The following is a 26,725-nucleotide window of genomic DNA, read 5'->3' on the forward strand; positions in this document are numbered from 1 at the left end:
ATATTATTATAATTTAAATCAAAATTACAATGTATTATTTTAATTGTTGGAATGCAATCCAGAAGGTCAAGACCAAATTCACAATGAGGGTATAAGGGGGATACAGACATTTGATGCATTTAGAACTAGCTGTATTTAATACTAAATTAATTTTATGTTAGATAGTTTATCTAACAAAACTAATTGTTTTTACAATGTTTATTTATTTATTTATTTATTTTACATCTGTTGCTTTTAAAAAAGTTACTTTGGGAATTTACCATATTCAATAAATGTGCCACAATCAGAAATGCTATTCTAAATAAATAGCATGATCCAGCCAATAATGGAAAGAGAGTCAATTTAGGAATACCAAAGGGGCTTTCGTTTTCATATGGTTCCTATAACTGTTGTCGGAAGTGCCCGCTTTTTTGGTCGTGTTCGCACCACAGGAACAATTTTAGTTAAAGAAACATCTTTTGGGGTGTGTAATAGGAACCCAGTAATGGGCACCAAAAATGTGTGGCTCAATCAAACAGAGGCAGAGTTAATACAAAAAGTTTGAAGTATACATGAATATTTATTCAAACGTGCAAAATCATGAAAAATCCTAACCCAAATACATAACATTCATGGAAAAATTAAACAAAAAAGGGAAAAATCTTATCCAAAAACATCCAAATTAGATTCAAAAGCAATAATACCAAATGCACATTTTCCCAAAAAAATAACTTCCTCAAAAGTAACACCTAAAAAGACAAATCAACAAAGTACAAAATGCATGCAGCACTCAGGCCACACTCTCCACTGCAGCAACCAACACAGACTAACTCCATTAAACACAGACGAGCACATTTACTGGACGGCCAGCACCATTACCCCATGGGGAGGGACAAACTCACATACAACACTTTACACATACTGTTCAAAATAGAACTCTACTCTCTTATGCAACAGTTGATATAATTTACAAAACATTGGACAGGAAATAACAGAAGCAACTCGACCGCGTTGTCCCTGAAACACCCATGCTCAATTAATAAGTGGTAGATTCCAATCCTTAGCGGAACCAAAGATTCCCGCCACCATTTCCCCGTCGGACCTCTAAAATTATGGGACAAACAATACTGCATAAAATCAACAGGTCTTTCATTCACTCATTTTGATCGATAATCATAATAAACTCTGATGTCAGTAAACAGTCTCTGTGTGTGTGAGTGCATTTATTAACTCAAGTCCACGTCAAATGTGCGGTCAATCCGTGACCGTCACGGGGGACTAAATTATCCCTTACTTCAAAGGAGGGTCTAACCCAGCACAGAACTACCAGTGACGTACGTTGATTGGCTGAACGCATGCCATACGAAACTCCGGCACCCGCCATTTTTAAAAAGGCGTGTCAACACACTTGTCAACCACAAACTAAAGGCAGGCATACACTGTGCGATTTTAGAAAGGTTACCAACTCACACTGTATGAGTAGATAGCATGCAATATAAAGCCAAAGCTCATGATTTATGTGCTTACACAATACGGTCCGTATTAGTACCGTCAAGCTGCGACTTGACTGCTCACGCTATAAGTGTGAAATATGCGCGATAAACCCCCATGCCGGGTTGCGCCGATAGACCATGATATCGTGTATTTCGAGATATTGTCAAAAGCATCAGCTATTGATATCAAGAGGATTAGAATTTCCAATTAATGTAAATGATTTTCATTATCATTATCATTATTATTATTAGGGTAGGCGTACTTTTATCAAATTCATATTACAATTAATTTGCCCCACAATAATGTAATAGCTCACTACCACATAACCGACACACTGTGAGGATAATAAAAGATTAGATTATCTTACTACTCCATTGATTTAAAAAAAAAAAAAAAAAAAAAAAATATATATATATATATATATATATATATATATATATATATATATATATATATATATATATATATATATATATATATATATATATATATATATGTATATGTATGTGTGTGTGTGTATATATATAATATATTTATATATATATACAGTATATATATATATATATATATATATATATATATATATATATATATATATATATATATATATATATATATATATATAAAATGTTTTTTTTTTATCAATGGAGTAGTAAGATAATCTAATCTTTTGTTATCCTCACAGTGTGTCGGTTATGTATATATATGTATATATATGTATGTATATGTGTGTGTATGTATGTGCGTGTGCATGTACATCTATTATACATCTATTATACATCTATTATACATCTATTATACATCTATTAAAATTATTAACATATAATATATAAGCTGTAATACGTTTGAACACTTATATACCATTCAAAGCATATGTTGAAGTAGATTTATCTCTAGTTGTCTCTGAGAGAATATGCACCATTAATGCAGCGTCAGATGCCGAAAACTCCTTTTTTACTTTTCCTTTCTGTATAGTGAATAATTGACTGGGGTTTGAGACTTCTTCACCAGAATAACTCTCACGCAAAGTTTGCACATTGCTTTTGTGACATCCACTGAAAAAAAATTCCAATATTGCAACGTGACATTTTTCTTTAGCCTATCACCAGTTGCAAACTGCAAATGTTCACCTTTCCAGTGAGAATAAAATTAAGTAAATATTAAATAAATTCGTAAATAATGTGAAAAGTGAAACTAGTAGACTAAATTAATGATCAAGTAAATTAAAAAAAGAGGTGATGGTGGCTTGGAAGACGTGAGTAATATGGAGGTAAGCAACAGTAAATTACAGGGAGTTTGATAGCTACAGAACGTATTGATATCCCACTTTTCATTTTCTTTCTTGCTGCATTAAATATGAAATGGTTTAACTTCTGTTTTCGCACAGGTGCGGTGAAGGAAAAAACACTGAGTTTAGGGTAATCGGTTCGTAGCTCTGCTTCAACTGTCCGATACCCTCACGAGGGACGAACTAAATTTTGGACGTAGATGGGCCGACGCCGAGGTCCAGCCACTTCACAGCCAATCACGGCGTCCTCTAACTTCCAGTTATTGAATGCCTCACTTAAATGACTTCACTGGCCAGCTTACGTCACTTCAGAGTCTCTACTGGCATGAACGCAACCAGAAAAATGGCCCTATGGGAAAAAAGTTCTCAGGGACCGCTCTGGTGGCTAGTTCCTATAACTGAGTTCCTTTAACTACCCGGTGCGAAAGCCACTCAAGTAAGAACACAAAAGCGTGGCATGATGGAGTCTTATAAGTTGAAGTATAGTAGTCAAAAGGGAGAGAGTAGAAGAAGAGGAAGGAGTCTCCTTGAAAGAAAGAGTGGGACAACAAAGGCCTAAGAGAGGGTGGGAAAAAGAGGAAGAGACAGAAAGGGGGGAAAGTATCTTTACATAAATTACAGCATTGCTGACCAGGACAATAGAGCATTGTTCAAGCATGAGAGTGTATACACAGCACAGAGCCTTTGTGTCAAACTTCACGAACCCACCCCTACCCTGATATGGTGTGTGTGAGTGTGTGTGTGTTTGTCTATTGTTCACTTCAAAGAAAGCTTAACAATGTGTCTGTCTTTTTAATTGTTTAAGCTCGATCCTGTAGCTGAAAACAAGGGATCAGTGTGTCCGATCTAAATTCAAGTTGTAGTTTGAGTCGTTGTGTGTGTGCATACAAGAGCATTTGAGGGTGAAGAAACAGAAGAGATAACTACTAAAGAGTTGTGCTTTTAAAACAAACTAGACTTTAGTACAGGAAGTACCTTTAACACTGACCCTCTCATTGGCTGGTTTCCTTTTAGATTGACAACATGGCTCAAGTTTTGCACAAACTTGTGAAGTTTTTGCAGCTTGAGTGTGACTGTCATTAAATCAACAGGACATGGGTCAATGACATGATTTGTATTTATTTATTTATTTAAAATACATAAAATTAATACATTGGCTTAAAGGTCCCATGACATGAAATTTTCACTTTCTGAGGTTTTTTAACATTAATATGAGTTCCCCTAGCCTGTATATGGTCCCCAAGTTTCTAGAAATTTTAATCGGTGTAAATCGAGCTTTTGCTATCTTTCTCTGCCTTTGAGAAAATGGACGCTCAACCGCGCTGATCTTGAATCTCCTCCTTATGACGTTATAAGGAGGAATGTTACCTCCCCTGTCTCTGCTTTGCCCGCCCAGAGAATATTTTCCGCCCATGAGAAAATGAGCTAGGAAGTAGGAACGCGCGCGCGCGCGATTTTAGTTTGTCCACGAGAGATATAATGGCTTTTGAGCGAGCGAAGCATAACAAATGCTCAATAATTGGATGTACAAATGAACACCGAGGGGTTAATACAGAGCTGGGCTTGCTGAACGTCTGAAACTAAAGTCTGGATCAGTACCAACTCTCTTTGGCTCAGCTAATGTTACACAACTCGGACAAGTAAGTCAACTAATGATACAAGTTGTTGCTTTACTGTTTATGGTTACCTAGCTTGTTACACGTAGAATGTGGCTGTAACATTAGCTATGCAGTTACTTGCGCTAATGTAAAGGTAGACAGCATCAAGTATGTGTGTGAATACACACACTGTAACGCGAGTGTTGTACACTTCTTTGTTATTTGGATAGCGTTTTCCTGTTGGTTATACGGCGCGCGCGATATCCGCATTTCAAGATCGCAGAGCTTGATGTAATTGTAATAAGATAAATACAGACGTTACAGATCTCCCGTGAAAAGGCAACAGTAGGTTAGCGTTAGCTACATGATAATAACTAAACCATCCGAATAAAGTATTAGTTTAAAGACATAATATTTTAAACTAACCATTCGGAAACGTCCTGCTGGAGCCGCTGAGTTGCAACTTCTTCATCCGTTGCTTCTCCATCTGGATCAGATTCTGGGTCAAACTGAAATGCTTGAACGACTGCGTGTCTCCGTGCCATTGCAATATATCCAATGTAAACATGCATGGTCTACCGTTGCCGCAGATGGTCAAGGCCACACCCACCCTCCACCTTACGCCGCCTTTCTCCTCCTCATTAACATTTAAAGCTACAGACACCGAAACGGCCCGTCTGAAGGAAGCTCATTCTGGGACTGGCTTATAGTGGCTATAATTCTGCACTGAGACTGAATTTTTGGAAAGAGATTTCAGATACAGTACTAGTAGGGACCACTAAGGCCTATATTAAAGCCTACAAAAAGTAGCATGTCATGGGACCTTTAAAGATTCTGCTTCTGTAATGAGCATGTTTTGCTTTCTGGATTTAAATTAATGTAACTTTTAACAAATAATCTTTTATTATTTCTTAAAAAAAATATTTTATAAATATATAAAATATTGTAACACTTTAGTTTAGGTCCAATTCTCACTATTAACAAGTTGCTTATTAGCATGCATATTAATAGGATATTGGCTGTTTATTATAAAGCACACATTAATGCATTATTCTGCATGACCATATTCTACATCCCTTAATCATACCCAATACCTAAACTTAACAACGACCCATACTAACTATTAATAAGCAGTAATTTGGAGTTTGAGCCAAAAGTCATAGTTAATATTTTGATAATTGTGAGAATTGTACCCTAATCTACAGTGTGACCAAATATTATTTTAACGAAACTGTTTAAAAAATGTTGTCTGCTAAATCAATGGCAGAAAAAAAACAGGAAACCTTATGATTGTTGAGGCATATTGTACAAATTCTGAAATATCATGTGATGTGCCTCTCCAAAAACTTGATATTTATAAATTAGCCTAATAATATTTTTTAAGGTCTAAGGAAACTATATTTGCAGTTTTTTTCTTGACAATTACGCACGCATTAGAATAATTAAATGTATACTTTTCTTGAAAATGATATAAAGGATTTTCAAAACCGTACGAAACCAACATAAACACAAACATTTTCTAAGAACTTGGCACATGTGTTTTAAACTAGATTTTTCTATTGTTTATCGTGGACACTCCTATATCATTGACCCTATAGCAAATACTAAGACATTTTACAATTAAACTTGCCACTTAAATTTCTATGCTGGTGATTTATAATTTTAGAAGGAATAAAAATAGCTTAAATAAGAAAAAGAGTAGCCCTTTCGCTAATGGTCTCAGACTTTTGCTTTGAAATCCAGAGTTCTAATGCCATGAACACATACCCGTAAGATACGGCACAAATGCATGGGGTTCAGAAAACCAAAACACACACCACACACTCATACAGCCCCGCTGGAGTCAGCCGTTCTCATTATCGTCAATGTGAAATTACTGCGCATGCTAAATGGATGTATCTGCTGTTGTTAGACGTTCAGTTAAAAGCCTTTCTACGAGATGAAAATGGCCGCTGCTGTGGTGTGTGTTACTGAAATGGCTGTTATAGATTTATGGTTATGATTAAATGTGGAGCCAGAGACGCTCTTTAAAACGGCAGACCCACTCAAGCCTGAATTTAAGTGTCTACCTCAGACTTGCTGCTCAGATTCTGGGAAGAGATTCATAGCTTTATAGCTGTTATAACATGGCCTGATGCTAATGAGGTATGCATGACATTATAGTACACACGCTGTGTTTCATTTGTGTGTATGTGTACACGTTCATGTACATAAATTATGTTTGTGTACAAGTTAGACTTGCCCTTCTTCATTTACATAACATGCTAAAACACCAGAACATGCTCTAGCAGTAAGAGTTATCGTTTTAAAGCTGCAGTGCGTTATCTTTTCTTCCTTTTTGGTAAAAATTGGTTCTATTAATATGATATGCACTCATGAGATAAAAGCTCACCAGTAGCCCAATAAAAGCTGTTTTATTTGACATGGATATGGTCGTCCTGTGGTGGCTGATATGTTATATATTAGACAATATATAATATTATAAACTAATTTTACACATTATATAATATTATACACTAAGTTTACAAAAAAATAAGGCCTTTTATTAAACACTATGTTTTCAAGTATAAATATGGTGATTATTATAGTTTTTGTTGAGTTGTTGCTGATATTTAGAGCAAACTGATCTGTTTAAATGCGATGAAATGCTGCCGCCCTAATTGGAATCCTGAATATTTTTTGTCAGATTCATACTTCTGTTTGAAAAAAGATAATGAAATAATATCTTAAATAGTCAAAATGCAGTAACTACACATTTTGTCAAAATTGTGTTACGACTAAAATTAGGTCTCTTATGATCTGTCAGACAGGTTCAGCTCAACTTGATGAAAAAAATGACATCAAATGACATCAAAATTCAATCTTAAAACTTTGAGGCCTTTTTTCAGATTCAGCGCTGGCGCGCACTGCATTTTGAACTACTTTTTCAAAAAGCTTCTTTGACTGCAGTTGAACTACTTTAAATGAATAGCTTGACAAGTTACAGTTTTGCGATTGCCGTAAATTAACATCATTATATGCTAGAAACCGACTTCCTAAAAGGCTTTAAAAACAGACTCAGGGAACCTTTAATTTGCAGTCAAGAACAAAGTAAAAGTGTAGCGTGATGTAAATTACACACACATTATCAACAACATCCAGAATGTTTCATATTCAGAACAGTAACTTTTTTTCTTTTTTTTTCCACTGAGGAAATGTTAGCCTGCGTTTGAGCGGTTTGATGCAACAATGTTGTGGAATTTTGCTCAAAACGAATAAATGCAGTCATGCTTGGATCACACTTACGAGATGAGCTGAAAGCAAATATGACCTCCAGGTGTGTAAATAATGTTGTAACGGTGTAATCATGTAAGTTTATGAAGTGTGAATGTTTGCACTGAGCCCATCTGACTGCATCAGAGTGTCCATCATTTGTGGAACGGCTCACATTCGGTCCTGCCGAGCTCAGCATTAACAAGCCCGTTACAGCTCCTGCTTGCGCTAATGGATTAGCCATTCCATCGGAGTCAAGCAGTCTTTTTATGGCCCAGGGTTATGTGTGTTATTTGTGTTTTGTGCGAGCAGTCTAAAGCATCGATTTGATGGCAACAAATTTAGATTTCTCTTTCCCAGTGTCAAAGACATCAGTCTCCTGTTTTACTCTGTCTCTCTTTCCTTCCAGCACTATCCTCAGACGATGGACCCCCCCTCCCCTGTATGAAACTACGAGTCACTGTGTGCTGTCCACCAAGTAAGTACAGTCCTCTCTTGACCCCCTAGTTGTTTTTTTGTCCACACTTTTTTTCCTTGGAAAAAAAAAAGCATGTCACCCCCCCACACACACCCTCTCACGCAATCAGACATGCCACTCTCTCTGCACGCAACCGCTCTCTCGCTTTCCCTCCTTTCCCTGGCTCATCATTCCAATGTTTTCCGTCATTTTATTCTTTCTTTCTCAGCCACAATGTTTTAAGTGCAGAATAAAATAGTGTATATATATATATATATATATATATATATATATATATATATATATATATAGCTATGTGCAAAAATCATACTATATGTAGTAATAGTAATAATAAACAATAATAACAAATTTAAATTATAGTAAGCATTTAATTTAATAAAACAAAACGTTTTTGAAATTCGAATATTTTGTAGATAATAAATACATGTGACTTTTTGTAAATTATTGAATTTTATATATACATATAGACAACACAGACCGTTTATAATAAACGTTAATTTGATTTTGTTGCAGTATTGTTTATCTCAAGTTTCAAAGCATTTTTGAAAATATTTATTATAATTTAAATTATTATAATTTAAATTCAAATATGCATGTTAAATGTTTATATATACAGTGTGTGTTGTGTGTTTATATAAATATATATAAATGATTAAAAAAAATTAAATAGGAATTTGTATGTATATTTTTGTAGATTAAAAGAATAAATACTGCAACAAACTCTATTTAAAATGTAATTCTAAAATTCATTATAAATTTCATTTGACATTTTATTAAACGGTCTAATATATTAGTGGTGTCAAAACGATTAATAGCGGTGTGTGCGTGCCTGTGTATATATACTGGTCATATACTGTATATTCTATATACATATATTGTGTGTGTGTAGTGTATACACAGAGACTACTAAATGATTTATATAATATATATACACACACACATATACGTGACTAATATATGTGTGTGCATATATACATATACACACACACATCAAGGAAAAAGGAAATATATAATATAATATAATATAATATAATATAATATAATATAATATAATATAATATAATATAATATAATATAATATAATTTCTGTTTGTTATAACATTTTGTATGAAAGCTTATGTGCGTGTTACTGTGTGTGTGCGTGGAGCAAGGCTGGCTCTCAGACCCCTGCAGTAATGTTGACCTTCCGCTCGGCTTGGCTGATGCGGGATCAGCAGGGAATGTCGCCCAGTAAGAGTGGGAATGGCAGTCCAGTCCGTAAGCCGTCCGACCCAATTCCACCTTCTGCTTCACACACATGCACATGCATGCGCACACACACTCAGAAGCTGTCTAACCCAATATCCAAGTCCTGCCCTGGCCCCAAACCTGCCTTCTGGCTTCTCGCAGTTTCTCGAACTTTTCATGGAACTATTTGTCCAATTCAGCTGTGAAAAATGTTGTATGTTTCTTACAGGTTAGTTTGACTGGAGATCAATGGCACTGTATTTAAATTTCTCAGTTGCTCAGTTAAGTGGGTAACCATTGCATTTGTTCCACAAAAAGTAAATCAAACAGAAACTCTGTTGTGAAATCAAATTCTTGAAGTCTTTAACCCTCTGGGCTTCTTCGCCCGAAAACGGGCGAAAACTTGAACATTTCGAATTGTTTAATTTTTTTGCTTCATCGGATGGGGGTGAAACTTGGTGACTTTTCTTTTATTACCTATATGAACACACAAAAAAATCAAGGAGATGATTCTGATATGTTAAAGGGTCGTAAAAAAAAAAGTCACACTTAGCTTCCTCCCGCCCGAAAACGGGCGACATAGGAAATGAATGGGAAATACGAAAAAATAGGAAAACTCAGAGAAACTTTTGGTGGTACAAGCTACAGATCAGCCACTGTGCTGAAAAAAAAGTGTACAGCAATGAAGGGGTGACACTCTAGAACATCAAGAGTGCAAATAAGACACCCTCCCCCCCCCACACACACAACCCACACACACAAACACACACCACACACACACACACACACACAGAGAGAAATGAACTGGTAAGACTGAAACAGCAAATTTTGCCCCAAACTATATAAAAATGATATAATCATAATAACTCCAAAACTATAGCAAGGAGAGTCAAAAGGTAGGTATCGTTTGAAAGAACTCTTTTTAAATTTTTTGAAAATATAAATTACATTACATTTGGACATTGTCCCGCCAAGAAACGGTGGATAAAAGACAATATATATATATAATTTTTATTATGATTTTGCATATCTTTCATATTTCTCATGTAATAACTCAGGAAGGAAATAAGGTAGGAGGAAAATTCTTTTTTAGTGAAGTCCCCCTACATGTTAGCTGCATCTGGATAAAAAAAAAAAAAAATTAGGATAAAGGAATCAAAAATTACAGCATTTTGAAAAGAGATAGCCTTTTTGTACAGTCTTTCACACCCCCTCATGGGCAATTTTTTCTCAATGAAGAATATCTTGTCATAAAAGCAATAGATTATGTTAACTTTGGGCTCATTTTAATTGTAATAATATGCTGTAAAAAATGAAGTGCCATTTTCAATTATCTGAGAATGTTTCATGAGCTGTATGATGTTTTTGACACATTGCAGTACATTATTTTATAGATTATGAAAAAAAGAGAAATTCTATGTATCAGCAAATAACTCAGCAATACTTAAGAGTTTTTCAAAGTGGGATACATTCACTGTAAAGTTCAGACTCTAAGCTTTCAAATGACATCAACTTTGTGTTTATCAAGGCAAGATTTTTGAAAAATATGGTAATAAATATTTTCGCAGCTAGGTGGCGCCTGCTGGCTGGTACACTTGGTTTTAGAGGGATTACTCAGCAGCACTCGTTAGGAATTAATACATTTAATTAGATGCATTAAAAAGCTGAGATTTAAGCTTTAAAATGATATATAATTTGTGTTGTTCCATTCAGTGGTTGATTAGTAATAAATTGTTTTCTTTCCGAATGGGAATAAATCAAATAAATAAATAAAAAAGCTATAGGGCCGTCTATGGGCGGTTATAGGACATGACACAAATTAATACATTTTGAAGCCACTAGGTGGCGCTCTTCTCACTTGAAATATTTTTTTTTTTAGGCCTGCACTCTAATTTGATGTGAAATGTTGCATTTATTGAAAAATAAAATAAAATAAATAAAATAAAAATATATATATTAATTCTAATGGAAAAAAATAGCTCATAAAAATTACATATTTAATGCAAAGTATCATAAAAAATTCTACAAATTCTATATAATAATCAGAAAACATTATAGAACAAAACAATATTTGATTGGTTATCCTAGGACAAAGTTAAGTACAATTTTAAGGCTTCGCCCGTTTTCGGGCGGAGGAGAAGCTAAGTGTGACCCAATTATGAAGAAGCCTGAGGGTTAAGGAGATGCTTTGCTAAATTCTGAGTGTTGTATAACCTTCAATGAGAAATATCTAGTTTGCAGTTGGGGCAGAAAATGCTTGTGCAATTGATTTGAAAAGTTTGTATGAGAAATATCTGTTGCAGAGAATGATCTGAGGTGCATGTGTGGTTTATTTAAGGCGCAAATATTTGATAAGAGATAATGGAGTTTTTTGTTGTTTTGAGGCGGCAAAATATTTGACTAAAAAATGACTAACATTTACTTTACCCATGGAAGATGCTCTAATGAATGCGTGGAATGACAACTTTTCTTCCTCGTCTTTGCAAATTTTCCTCTTCTCATGCTCCCGCTTCAGATGCTCCATCTCTTTTATCCCTCTCTCTTTCCCTTTCTCTCTATCTATTTCCCTCTTTTTCTGTTCTCTGACCGAAACTAATCCAGACTAAACTGTAGCATCCCTGCTTCTCCCTCCCTCCTTTTCTCTTTCTCCTCCTAGTGTGTAGCCTTTCCTGGAGTGGCACTAATCTTCCCCACTCTGTTTCTTTTAGTCTTTTCCTCCTCTCCCTCATTTTTATGATCTGTCGTTACCAGAGCAAAACTAATCAGAGTCTTATCCACTACACATTCACTGAGTTTCGTCTCTCTTCAAACCCTGTCCATTTCTGGAATTCTGCTCATCTTCTATTCCATCTGTCCCTTGCATCATGTTCCTGAATAATTATAGACACTTCTATTTATATACAAATATATTCAACAATTCTTATAAGCATTTTGTTTATTAACTGTGATTGATTGGCCAATTAACATACGTATTCATTCTTGTGTCAGTGGAAAATGCTCATTTTCCGTTTTTGAGTGATTTTGAGTATGTTCCATAGGGATATGTGGTATATTGTATAATAAAATATAATTTTCTATAATATTTTTAAAATATATATGTGATCGTTTCTGCATAAATCGATTTTGGGTTGCTCTTATTATTATAAGCAGTTTGCTTTTTATCCTACAGCATACTGTATTTCATACCTGTATTCACTTGTATACAAACTACTTGTTTTAGTGATTTTTTTTATTTATTTATTTTTTTAACAATGTATAATTTCTGCTTATCTGCATCGGCCATTTTATCTGTTGTCTAAAATAAGTGTTTTAAATTCAGCAATTTTGTGTGTATATGTTATTTGCCTTTTTTTGGTCAACCCTTCCTGGCATCAGCTGGAATGTATTTAATCTTTCTTTTCTGTAAGCCTAAAATTAACGGTTACACTTTACAATAAGGTTAGTTAACATTAGTTCACTACATTAGTTAGCATGAACTAATAATGAACTGCATGTAAACAGCATTTATTAATCTTTGTTAATGTTAATTTCTTTTTTTTTTTTTTTTTTTTTTTTTTTTTTTTTTTAACTTACATTTTATTGAACTTTTTTAACACAGAACAATAACAATATTAACATGACTGGGTTTACATCCTTATAAATTACTTTGCTTGTACTGAGACCATTTTTCCCATTTGCTTTCCAATTGTGGTTCTTGTAGTCTCAGTCTGTATGTCAATTTCTCCATTAGGAATATGTCCTCAATTGTAGTTATCCATTGTTCCTTTGATGGCACTGTAGCTTTTCCCCATTTCCTCGTGATAGATTTTTTTGCTGCTATCAACATTATTTTAACCAAATATTCATCACATTTATGAATAGTACCATCACAAAAATTACACAAATATAAAACCTCAGGTTTCAAAGGAATTGTATATCCCAAGACTTGACACATGGTAGTACAAGTATTTTCCCAAAACTCTAGAAGTTCCGGACAATTCCAAAAAATGTGTGAATGGTCAACATCTGTCTCCCCACATTCTCTCCAACATTTCTGTTGCCTCTGTAATTGTTTACTTTTTAATTTGGGTGTGATAAAAAATCTTATCAGATTTTTCCAGGCGAACTCCCTCCATATCCGCGAGCCGGTCGTTGTATGGTGTAATTTCCACATGTCTAGCCAATCCATATCATCAATTTCTATGTTAAATTCTTTTTCCCATTTTAGTTTAACTTTTTGAGTTGTGTGTTTATCTTTGTTTATTAAGGCTTTATATAATGCAGAAATGATCCTAATACTACTGTCTTTGTAAGCTTTTGCCATTATTTGAACAACACCGCTCTCTTCTATGGAGGGATCCACCCGAATCTCTCTTCTATAATAGTCTCTCATTTGAAGATAACGATAAAAATCCTGTTTGCCAAATAAGTATTTCTGTGTCAGACTTTGGAAACTCTCCAATTTCCCATTGTTCTCCAAAACACACCAGGCTGTGACTCCCTTGGTTATCCAGTATTTATAACTATGATCTAATTTAGCCGGCATAAATTTATTATCGTATGCTATCCATTTTAATTTTGCTACATGTTTTTGGAGTTTATACCTCTTAATTATTCTATACCAGACACTAAATGTATGTTTAGTTATTGCATCTAGGCGGCTTTTGTTTTGTTCATATGTGTCTTTATCTCCGAGGAAGTTTTGAATTGGCTGTTTCAATGTCCCCATTTCAATCGCTTTCCATTTACCTTCAAAATTTGGGTTACACCACCCATGTACATATTTCAATTGTGCCGCATAATAATAGTCTCTTAACCTTGGTAATGCCATCCCTCCTTCCTCTTTGGGTAACTGAAGGGTTCCATACTTCACCCGAGGCCTCTTACTTTCCCAAATAAATCTGGATATTATTCTATCCCAAGTTGTAAATTGTATTTGAGTAACCTCTACTGGGAGTGCTTGGAATAAGTATAAATATCTGGGTAAAATATTCATTTTTACTATTTCAATCCTGGAACTAAAATCCAATGGTAAAGTGGTCCATTTCTCTATATCCTTTAGTATATTGTCTTGAACTTGCTTATAATTTTTATTGTTGATATCTGAAAAGTCTTGTGTTATTTCTACTCCAAGGTATCTGATTGATTCCATTTTCCAATTAAATTTGTATGATTTTTTTATGTTTTTAGAAGGTATATAATTAAATCTCAGAATTTGGGTTTTTGAAATATTTATTTTATATCCAGATAAATATCCAAAGGATTCCAAGAGATTCATCAATTTAGGCAATGATGTGTTTGGTTCCTCTAGGAATGCTATCACATCATCTGCAAAAAGCCCGATTTTGTGCTCTACCCCATTTATCATAACTCCTTTGATTTCTTGACTTTGTCGTACTGCTTGTGCCAGAGGTTCGATACAAATTGAGAAGAGCGTAGGCGAAAGCCCACACCCCTGCCTAGTGGATCTTTGTAAATTAATTTTGTCTGTAAGGTTTCCATTTATTTTAATTCTGGCAGTTGGCTGACTGTACAGTGTAACTATTCCCACTGAATTATCATTAAACCCCATTTTTCCCAAGACTTGATATAAAAAGTTCCAATTAACGCAGTCAAATGCCTTTTCCGCATCTATACTGAGTATAACTGTACTCCTTTTTTCCCTCTGTGCCTTCTCTGTGATATGTAAAGTTTTTCGGATGTTATCATGTGTCTGGCGCCCACGTATAAACCCCGTCTGATCTTCATCAATTAGTTCTGATACAAAGGTATTTATTCTTCTAGAAATTATTGATGTATATATTTTATAGTCAATATTTAGTATTGAAATTGGTCTATAATTAGCGCAGCATTCCCTGTTTTTACCTGGTTTGGGAATAACTGATATTACTGCTTCTGACCACGACAAAGGCATTGAATTTTCTCTTAGAGTCCAATTCAAAGATTTATGTAGAATTGTTATTAAATCATTCTTAAACATTTTGTACCATTCGGCTGGGAAACCGTCGCTTCCTGGTGCCTTGCTATTTTTTAATGTATTTATAGCTTTAAGTATCTCCTCTTGTGTTATCTCAGCTGTTAATGCATTATTTTGGCTCACTCCAATTGAAGGGAGATCTAGCGATTGGAGAAAGTTTCTCATCTCTTCTTCGCTTGCAGAGGGAGGTTGTGTATAAAGTTTCTCATAAAAGGTTTTAAAGATATTCTCAATTTCTTCTGGCTTATGAGTTACTGTGTTAGTGTGTGGATCTTTAATTTTATAGATTGAGCTTAGTTCTTTTTGCTTCCTTAATCTTTTGGCTAAGAGTTTTACGGATCTTGGTCCCGTCTCATAGTAACGCTGTCTAAAATAAATGTGTTTTTTTTCCACTTCTTCCTCTAGTATGTTACCGATGCGTCTTTTGGTTTCTAAAATCTGCTGATGAATTTCTGATGTTTTCGTTTTCAGGAATTTCTGTTCCAATTCTTTGAGCTTTTCACAACAATCCTCATATGATTTTATTTTTATTTTTTTCAGCCAAGCTGTTCTGGATATCAACTTCCCTCGTACTACCGCTTTAAGGGCATCCCACACAACTGTCGGGTTCACTTCGCCATTATCGTTTTGTTCAATATATTGTTTGATTTCTTTTTTAATTTCCTGAACTATTTTCACATTGTTCAAAATACCTGTGTTTAATCTCCACAGAGTTTGTTTTTTCCTACTTGTAATGTTAATTTTTAAATATAAAGCATTATGATCTGATACATCTGCACAGCCAATTTTACATTCATCCACTTTATATCTATCGGATTTATTAACAAAAAAATAATCTATCCTCGAATGTACATTGTGACTGGAGGAGTAGTGGGTATAATCTTTTTTAAAAGGATTTAGATTCCTCCAAATATCTGTCAATCCTAATTCTTCCATTGACAATTTTACAAATCTGGTCAAATAATTTTTATTTTTCTTAACACTCGTTGTGTCCAATTTGTGGTTTAAGATTATGTTAAAGTCCCCTCCACAAATTAGGGTTCCTTCGGCTTCAGTTGCGATGGTATTAAACATTGATTTAAAAAAATGCTTGTCGCTTTCAGGAGGAGCGTAAACATTCACGATTGTGACCATCTCATCTGCCAACCTTCCTTTTACTATAACATATCGGCCTTCCTTTTCTTTAATCTCCTTTTCCAAGTTAAACTTTGTAGAATTAGATACCAAAATTGCCACTCCTCTTTTACGACCCTGTTTAAATGAACTGTAATATGTATTTCTAAATCCCATTTTTTTTAGTTTCTCATGTTCCTCATCATGCAGATGTGTCTCTTGTAGTAACGCGAATTGTACCTTTTCTTTTCGTAATTTTTGTATTACCTTCCCTCTTTTTCTTGGGGTAGTTAGACCATTCACATTCAGTGACAAAATATTTAAAATATGCATCATATTATATTTAGATATGTAATTGTGTACCCAGCCAAACAATAACAAAACAACAATAATTGAGAAATTAAACAACACTGAACAAGTGACTTCCAATAAAGGGATGTCTCAAGACCTCTCCCATTCCCCCTGTTGGTGGGTGGGCAGGAAAACCTCACTGCAAGTGAGGGCCTGCTCCTAGACACTTTAGAACATCCTTGTGGATTCCCTGGTCTAGCAATGTCCAACATACTATTTATAGCTCCCCTCTGTCGGCATTTATGTATACGCGTGTCAAATTTGAAAAGCCCTGGGCTCTTGTATCAGGTCGAGTTATTAAAATAATACATTAGCCCAATTTACTCCGCATTATACCGGGTCCCCTAACGGAACCGTTACCTCATTGTTTCTGTCTTTGGTCTTGTTGGAGTCTCTGATATTCCCGCAGCTTGTCCCGTGTGCGTTCCTTCAACGTAGCTCCACCGCGACCGACTCGCTCCCATCCTGTAGCTGCATTGATGCCGTTGTTCCTTCCGCCACTCTCCTCTGGTAGATTCACTTCGTATCCCCTGGCTCTTAGATCCAATACTGCATCCGTGGCGTTGTTGTAACTTTTGGTGCCTTCGTTCCAGAAAATCCGCATCTTAGTATAGGGGGTCTGGAAGCGGATGCCTCGTTCCTTCAGCACTTTTTTAATGCCCGTATAAGCGCGCCGTTTTTGCACTATTTCCGTGGGGTAATCGTGGTCAAACTGAATCGGCCTGTCTGCAACTCGTATCTTCTTCTCCCAAGCTTTCTTCAGAATCATCTCTTTGGTTTCAAACTCCAAAAAGTTGACCACAATTGCCCTGGGCCGTTCTCCTGGCTTTGGCTTAAAGGGAGGGGTTCTGTGTGCTCGTTGCATATGCAGCTCGGTGTCTTCCGGTAGATTCAGCTCCCTTTTAAAAAGCTGGTCCAAATACGTCATCACAGACTCCTTTTCACTTTCTTCCAATAGACCAAATATTCTGATATTATTTCTCCTTGACCTTGCTTCAAGATCTGTTATCTTGTCTTGCATGCTTCGTGTATGAGTTAGCATACTCTGAAGCGAAACATTAGCCTCCGTATTCCATTCCTCTAGTTCCGCGATGCGAGCTTGGGCCTCCGCCAGTCCAGCCTTTTGATCTTCCAGCACACTACTGCTTTCTCTGAATTTCCGCTCCATATCTTGACGAAGTGATGTTATGTCTTCTTTAAGCTCGGTTTTGAACGAGGTTAGTTCGCATCTCATAGTCGTTTTGAAGTCTTGAATCTCGCTGCTAAGCTTAGCTAGCCCCTCTAACATTAGCTTAGCATGGTCTGGATCAGCCTCGCTCATAATCTCCTCTGTCCCTTCGCGGACACTTCTTGGGTTTTCAGGGACTCCGGTCGTTTCTTTTTGTCTTCTCAGGCCTTTCCGTGATCCTGTTCCACTCATGCTATGTTCTCCAGCTTTTCTGTATCGAGTTTTTTGGTTTTTGTGGAGTTCTAGTTCACCGACTTCGGAGAGCTATTTACTATGCGTCTGTCTCGTCCGCCATCTTACCGGGAAGTCCGTTAATGTTAATTTCAACATTTACTAATACTAATAAAATCTTGTTAACATTAGTTAATGCAGTGTGAACTAACAATGAACGGTAACACTTTATTTTAGTGTCCTTATTGCATACATGTACTTACCGTAGTAATAACAGTAAATTATGCATAATTACATGCAATTAACCCTCAACCAAATACTAATCCTACCCTAACCCTATAGTAAGTGCATGTAGTTGCTTAATATTACTCAGTACTTAAATATATAATTACACTGTAACAATGACACCTTAAAATAAAGTGTAACCCAATGAACAGCTGTATTTTTATTAACTAACATTAACAAATACAGTTACAAATGGATTGCTTATGGTTAGTAGTTCATGTTAGTTAATACATTAATGTTAACTAATGAACCTTATTTTAAAGTGTTACCAAATTAACCTTTAAAATGAATAACTGCATTTATTATCCTCGCACTCTCCACCGCTTTTTCACTTTCAGCCCCTCCGTCTTTTCCGCATACCTTCTTGCGCACCTTTACAACATTTTCCCCTGCACTGTTTTCCTCTGATCATTTGTATGTAAAGACGAATGAAAGGAGAAGTGTTTGACGGGACTTTGCACCAGGGCATGTTTTGCACAGCTGGTGTTTGTTCCTCCAGGTAGTGCCACGAACCGACTTTGGTTCCTTCCTGTGGCAGGTCTTTTATCTGACAGTCCTTGTTCGACAGAGGGTCCTGTCAGACCCAGGAGCGTTAGCCTCAGAACCAGAGCCGTGAAAACAACACTACATCCGCAGCCGGAGCTAAACCTCAGTCACTATCCACCAGCAGCAAGCTGTATTTAAAGTTCCATTAAGTAGAGCTCGTTTCGCTAGGTCATTTGAGCCTTAATGACCAGGCTCATGGGGAAACAGAACAAGCTAAGAACAGCACAGAGATCAGTAATACCAGAGAGAGTCGTGTCAAAACTACAGATGCAACGTGCTGCCTTTTGGAAGGTTGCTTAACTCTGAAAAATAAGCTTGCAATGTATTGAAATGTATGTAAATTATTAATATATAGAGACAACTGAATGTAGCGCTCATTATAGACCATGACTGATTCTGCTGTTCATAGAGTGTAACAGTGAAATGTTTCCCCCAGAACAGCAGCAACGCAGTCTCATGCTCGAAGGATCCCCAATAGCTGCCACTGTGTCGCAGTTAAATCCATCCCCTCACTCGAATATCAATACTCATAAAATACAGCTTATGATGTTTAAGCCTGGATTTTAGTAGCAAGACACAGCACTGAAATCATAAAAGTGCAACCAAAACAACAAACTCGCCAATATTCTGTCTTTATGGAGCGGCGTCTGGTGGAAAACAGCTCCTGGATGCCCTCGTCTTTCATCCTGTTCACTTTGCTCCGTTCCTTGCTCTTACTCGGGGCAACTTGTCAAAACATTAATTCTTCTGTTGTTTTTTTTCCCTTCCTTTCCCTCATTCAGCGTCTTACTCAGTCCTTCTGTCCCCCGCTGTGAAAAACCATTTCAGTCAGTTCTACTTTCTCTCTAATTGATCCCTGTCTTTTTCGAAACTTCTTAACTCACTCGTTCCTGCTGTGAGCACACCATTTCCCTTTCCAGTTTCTGTCCGTTTCTCAATCTTTTTAATTGTTTTAAAAAGCTGAAACTCTGTCCGTTTTGCACTGCCCACCTCAGTGGATACCTCGTCCTCCCCCTTTTATTCACCTCTCTCGCCTTGTTAGTTTTGTCATTCACCAGAGCGTTTTTCCAAAGCGCGAAGAGGAAAAAAACACTTTAATTCGGTGCCTTTACACAAGTGTAGTTTGTCCCTGCAGTGACCGCTTGTTCGGAAAATATAAACAAGAAAAAATGCGGTTACATTTTCGGAATGTTAGCCGTATTTTTCCGTTTTGCCAGAACATGTAAAATTGAAGAAAGGAATGAAGCAGGGAAGCCTTCTTTTTCTTCCTTTTCTCCCTCTCGTCTGTTTTCCATCTCTCGCATCCTTTTCCTGCATGGTCGTTCTCTGCATCATGTCATGGCATCCATGTTTTATGCAAGGAAAGCGAAACTGCAGCCATTTTGTGCTTGAAAACAAAAAACTGCCATTTTGTTGAAGCAAACATTTTAATTTCAGTAAGAGAGACGACTAAATAGTTTGAAATTTTTCACTATAATTATCTTTTCTTCTTTTTTTCTCTTTTTAGTTTAAATGTTAGGTTCCTCTTCTATTTAAAATGACACGCATACTGGCATAAAGCTATTTTATGTACACTTATATTCCTTATAATGGTAATTATAAAACATAAGAAAATGTTCATAATAATATAATTTCTTATTCATTCATTTTATTTATCCTAGTTTTATTTAATGCCTGATTAAGGTCTTGTTTAATTGTATTCATAAATTTACCATTATTTTTTATTTATCATACTTATGATATACATATGTTTTATTAGATTTCATTAAATAAGTTTATTATCATTATGTTTGCATGTTGTCATATATGGTTTAATTGAGATCCCACTTGGTTTTTCTAAATCAATTTGCACTGTTTAATGTGTTTTTGTAAAAAAAATAATAATACTTGTCAAAACAATTAGTGATGAATCCTAAACTCAATTTGAAAATTCTTTTTCATGCTTTCCAGTTTTCTAAAATTTGACGTGGAAAGATTCATGTGGAAAAATTGTACACAAAGAACATGATGTTACATGATGTATACATGATGAAGCCAAACAATGTTTAATTAGTGTTTCATTGTACATGCATTATGTTTATAAATATTGTAAAAAAAAAAAATTACTTATAATTTACTGTGACTTGTGTCTCTATTGTTTTGATGTTAATTAATCTTTTGTCTAATTTCATGGATGTCATTATCAGAGGAAGATATATTCAAATGAAGTCTTTCATTAGGATTTTATCTCTCTGTTTGGTCAAGTGTTGAGGGGTAAAGTTAAAATAACTTAAATGTGTGTTTCCTTGATTTTGTTTTATGTTGTTATACATGCAGTTTGTATGACCAGATTAACTGAAAAAAAAGTTAATATTATGTCTACTACTTTCTACTTGTTCTATAGTTTTAGCCAACACATTTCTGTTCCACATTTCTGTTCCTACTTTCCTCCACATCTGCTCTATCCATCTATCCATCTCTCTCTCTCTCTCTCTATCTCTCTCTCTCTCTCCCTCTCTCCATCTTTTCTCCATTATGTTTCTCAGTCTGACCCCCTGTTGAGAGAGTGACACTCAGACACAAACTCACTCCCTCCCTCCTTCCCACTTTCGTCTCTTTCCTTTTGCCGTCTGACCTTCTTTCAGGCTCTCGCCTTGCCTGTGCGTTCTCCCTCTGCTTTTCTCACACTTCCTCCTCTCGTCTTTTCTCTTCTCTGTCTTCTCCTGTGTTTCGCTCCATCACTCTATCTTTGTTGCTTTTGTGGCCCTTCTCTGTTCAGTCTTGTATCTCTTGCTCCTTTCCCCCCTCTAAATCTTTCCCTTTTCACGGTTCTTTCTCTTGTTCATCCTTCCAGTCCACTTTTTTGTTTCTTGCAGAATCTTTCATCTCCTTCCACCTTCATTTTTTTCCACTATCTTTCTGTGTGCGACCTTTAAAGAGAATTTGCATTGAGGATGTATTTTGGGTTGCGCAGCCGTTAGTAATTTTTCAGTATGTTTCTGCCTGAGTAATGGTGAATGTGTCTCTATGTTCGGTTTTCTCCTCATTTGTTTTCAAGAACGATGTTCCAAGTTGTAGTTCTTCTTCTTCAAAAAATAAATAATAATAATAATTAGAAAGCACTAACACCTCACATGTCTCTCTCTCTCTCTCTCTTTCTCTCTCCCTCTCTTTTTATCCTCTAGCAACAGCTGGATCATCAAGACAAGAAGGTTCGTGTTTATTGCCATACACACCTTACTTCTCAAGTCCCTTGGTTCATTGTGTAATATTAAATTACACTTTAAAAATAAATATTCTATATAATTTATTTATTTTTGTAATATATTTGACATTTTTAGTAATATATAATACTTAGAATTTTATAGGCTAAATAAAAACTATGTATTCAAAACGTATAGATTTATATATAAAGTAAGATTTATTATATATATAAGGATCATAAGACACCAAAGACTGGAGTACTTGCTGATGAAAATTCAGCTTTGCATCACAAAAATAAATTACATTTTAAAGTATATTAAAAAAGAGAACCATTATTTTAAATTGTAATAATATTTCATAATATTACTGTTTTTTTTTTTAACTGCAGGCTTGATGATCATAAGAGACTTCTTTCAAAAACATTAAAAATAGTAACGTTTTTCCAAACTTTTGACTGGTACTGTACATACATCAATAACTGAAGGCAGTAACAATTTAAACAATGTATTTTATTTGTGAGCTGTTGTTCAGCTTATCAACTCATTTTCATCAGTTATGAAGCTCGGTAAACACTGATGACAGACACGAAGATGTACATTTAATTTCACCAAGCTGATTGTGATTGCTCACTAAATAAAAAGCCACAAAAATAAAAACATACAGTATGTTTTCAGGTCATTTCAAGTTTGATTTTGAAAAACTCATCCTCCATTTCTTTCTTGGAATTTCAAATTGTGAGATGTATTAACAGCTTTTTGTGGTCATGTCACGCCAGGAAAAAAAATACCTAATTATAATTTGTAAAATTTAATTGTATTTTTTGTGTTTATATTATTTTAAATATTTATTCGGTTTTTATAACCATAAACCGAATCATCACTGTTTTTTAAAACTCCATTGAATGGTGTTAGGAGCCATAAAAGGGACCAGATGTTCCTCACCCCTGTGCAAGATGATGATGTGGATGCTAAAATAGGCAAAAACTATTAAAAATCCAACATACAGATAGGTTTACAAAATCTTAAATGGGGGATTTGGTGCTGATATACCATGCATCCCAAATATTTATGCAAACATATGTATGTTGGTTTATTTATCTATGTATTTATATATGTGTTTGTCTGTTTACTTTTTTGATTATTTTAGACACAGAGAAACCATCACGCAGCAGTGCTGTCCATCCTGTGACAATCGGACGACTTTCTCTCCTCCTCATCCCCCTCTTCTTGCCTTATTTTCTCTAATATCTCTTCTAAAAGCATAAAACCTAAAAACAAATGCTCTGTTGCGGCATATTTTCCACCATAACAGTAAATGCGTGTTCTACATCTGTGGATTACACACACACACACAGACTCTCTCTCTCTCTCTTTCTCATACTCCTTTGCTCTGTCATTTTTGTCACGCTATTAATCTCCATCCCTCCGTTTCCTTTCTGGCAGTCTCTCCGTCCCCTCACAGTGGTTCTTACCGCTGTCCGCTCTAATAAAAGTTCACTTTGGAACAGAGCGACACTAATCTACCTTCAAAGAGCTTATCTTACTGTTCATTTTCTTTTAATCCATCTGTCTTTAAGAGTCAGACATTCCTTTACAAGCCTCTGCTCTCCCCCTCTCCTCTGTCCTACTGTACAACAAACTGAGCCAAAGACGAGGAGGAGGATGAAGCTCCCCGGTCCTGCTGTTTGTACTACTGACTGAAAGATCAGGGACAGAGTGACCATTCATATGTGCGATCACTAACAGATCCAGTGATCAATAGCTGGAGAAAAAAAAAAAAAAAAACCTTGAAGCCAAAGCCAGACCACAGCATTGAAAAATATTTTGCTGTATTGCCTTTATGCATCCTGGCAGAACTTTGGAATTGCCTGGAATATCCTGGATTTTTTTGTATCTTGAATTTATGTTCGGAATCGTGTCCGATTCATTCTCACATCTGTATATGCTGACTAAGTGACACGTGGAAAACCGGAAACTAAAGAACTACTTCCTGTTCATCTTTTGTGGGATGTGTATGGTAAATCACCTCCAACTATGGACTCTTCTGATTGGTCTGCATGTTTCTTAACTCTCTGTAAGTGTGAAAGCTGTTGGATGTTTCATTTGGCACTTAATCAAATCACTTTCCTTCTTCCTTTCCCCCACTCACATAATTACTTTGTGGGTATGTGAAATATGTATAATGAAAGTGTTCATTTTAAACTGAATGAGGGAATATGCAAACTTTATTTATTTTTTATTTTTTTTTTTAGTTAGTCTGAAATAATGCATTGATTATAGAGAAAACAGTATGCTGAGTATTGTTTAATTTTTGTTTTAATATTTGTATCAGTTTTTTAGGGGGGAGAGGGTTTTTTAAGATATTTTTTTACTAGACTTTTAATTTGAACAGTGAATTATTAGTTTTAGCAGAAAATTAAGAAAGATTATTCTTTAGATGCTTGTATTCAGGATAAAAAAAAAATTGGTATTTAAAGAGATCAAGAAAAATAGCCCAAATAAGAAAAACAGAAAATGTTTCTATTTAAATATTTCAAATGCATATTTTTTTTTAGTTTATTTGTTACATTGTTTTTTAAATAATTGTTTAAAATTAATATTTTTAACTTGTAATTCAGTTCTAATAGTGAAGCAATTTTGCCCCCTTTTTAAGTTCCAGAATCTAAATCCATATTCTGTGTGAATGAGAAATGTTTTGTTTCTGTTTCTCTCTCTCATTTCTGATGTTTTCTGTTCATTTTAGATTTTCAGATGCAAATACAGATTGCCAAAACAGAACAATCAGTTTACAATTTTTTTTTTTGTTTGTTTCTTTGTTTTACATGGTATGTAGGTATGTTGTTTATTTGTAATTTGAATGTTTCACATTTTTGTGAAGTGGTCAGCTTCTTCTGTGAAGAACTTTTGTCAGCTATTTTTCTACAGAAAAATGAGCTACAGAAATAAATAATAATGCCTTTCAAACAGTGTACATTCCAGTTATTTGAAGATGATCTGGAGCCAGTTATGTGAGAACTAGTTTAGGAAACTCAGCTACTGTTTATTAAAAAACAAATATAATAATTATGTGTAGCAATGTATATTTGCATGTTTTAGGAATTTAAATAATTCTAATCATTTAAGTAAGAATGAAATTGTTATTTTTATTCTTTGATTCATTTCAGCGATTAACCTTATATATTTATACCTGAAAAAAATGAAAAATGGATCAATTTAATTATTTTACAATTTAAAAAAATGTTGACATTCAGGTCTGTTTGTCTCCTCTAGATGGCATCTGTTCCTCACTGAGACACAGAAACTCTGTTTATGAAACTGTTTATGGATAGTCACAGAGAAGAGAAGGTGTGTGGTGTTATGAGTCACCATGAATCATTCTCACAAGATCCACCGGAACACAAAAACACTCTCAAGACCAGAGGCTGTGTTTTACCCAGTCGTAATATGCAATTAGATATATTTAAGTAAAAGGTAAAAAATAGTGTGACTATCATCATCATCATCATGGAAGCAAACTGTTAAACTTTAAAAATTAGAAGTATAAATAAATTCTTCAGTGTTGCTTCATGTGATCTCTAAAGGCATACATTTGGCTTTTTGTGTCTCAGGACCTCATTCCACCCAAACTACCTAACACCCCTTTTTGGAGCTTTTTGTCCCCACATCTTTATTATTACTAAACCTTTCTTTTATGAATACACTGTAAAAAAAAAAAAAAAAAAGTTGCTGTCTTAAATTAGGTACAGTAAACTTGGATGTTTAACTAATTTCATCTTAAATTAAACTGACTTCAAAAATGAGTTGAATCTTGAAACTTATTAAAAAAAGTTGAAAATTGCTTAACTTATTTTGATGCGTTAAAGTATAACTTATAAACTCATAAATTATTTTACAATGTAGTGTTAAACTGTTGTAAAATATATATATATATGTAGGCTACTACATTGTACGTGTAATTATATAGATCTCCATGCTTATTAATTTCATGAGCACATTCATTTCAAATATGTTATTTCATATGTAAATAAGTACTGTCACAGCATGTCTGCTATTTGTTCAGACAAATGAATAATGAAAAATAATGCATTGATTGTTGAATTTTTGTTTAAATATATTTGTATCAGTTTTTTAGGGGGAGGTTTTTTTTAAGATGTTTTATTTACTAGACTTTTAACAGAATTATTAGTTTTAGCAAGAAAATAAGAAAGACTATTATTTAGTGTACAGTGTACGTAATTATATAGAACTCCATGCTTCTTAATGACTTGTTACTATGATTGACTTCACATTGAATATGGCTTTTTGATTAAGTAATTTTGAAACAAACTATATATTATAGTAAACTATATTTTATCAAAGAGATCATGCAACAAATATAGAACAGGATTTCTGCACTTATATTTAAAACTTTTTAATTGTTCAATCACTTTACAACAATTGTTTTAAACATTGGTTGTGTGTGGTTATGGGTCAATGATGGTAAAAATGAGAAATCTTTTAAAAACAAGCTCTAGAAATGTAATTTTCATATTAAATTTAGTTTCATAATAAAAATAATTAAATAAAAAAAAGTTCTA

At 34.7% G+C, this 26,725-nt stretch overlaps 1 protein-coding gene across 1 annotated transcript in view; it reads left to right on the forward strand.

The window, feature by feature from the left end:
- The window catches only part of efna4 (ephrin A4), a 61,201-nt gene extending 36,092 nt beyond the window's left edge, over nucleotides 1-25,109 (forward strand). The window contains exons 3-5 of the mRNA XM_081388343.1: nucleotides 8,021-8,089; nucleotides 22,131-22,157; nucleotides 23,296-25,109. Of these exons, the coding sequence (XP_081244469.1) occupies nucleotides 8,021-8,089; nucleotides 22,131-22,157; nucleotides 23,296-23,393 (194 nt within the window). The 3' untranslated portion in view covers nucleotides 23,394-25,109. The remainder of the gene's footprint in view (nucleotides 1-8,020; nucleotides 8,090-22,130; nucleotides 22,158-23,295) is intronic.
- Nucleotides 25,110-26,725: the final 1,616 nt, after the last annotated feature.

Source organism: Scardinius erythrophthalmus (assembly GCF_964197995.2).
Source record: "Scardinius erythrophthalmus genome assembly, chromosome: 16".
In the NCBI taxonomy this organism is placed as follows: Eukaryota; Metazoa; Chordata; class Actinopteri; order Cypriniformes; family Leuciscidae; genus Scardinius; species Scardinius erythrophthalmus.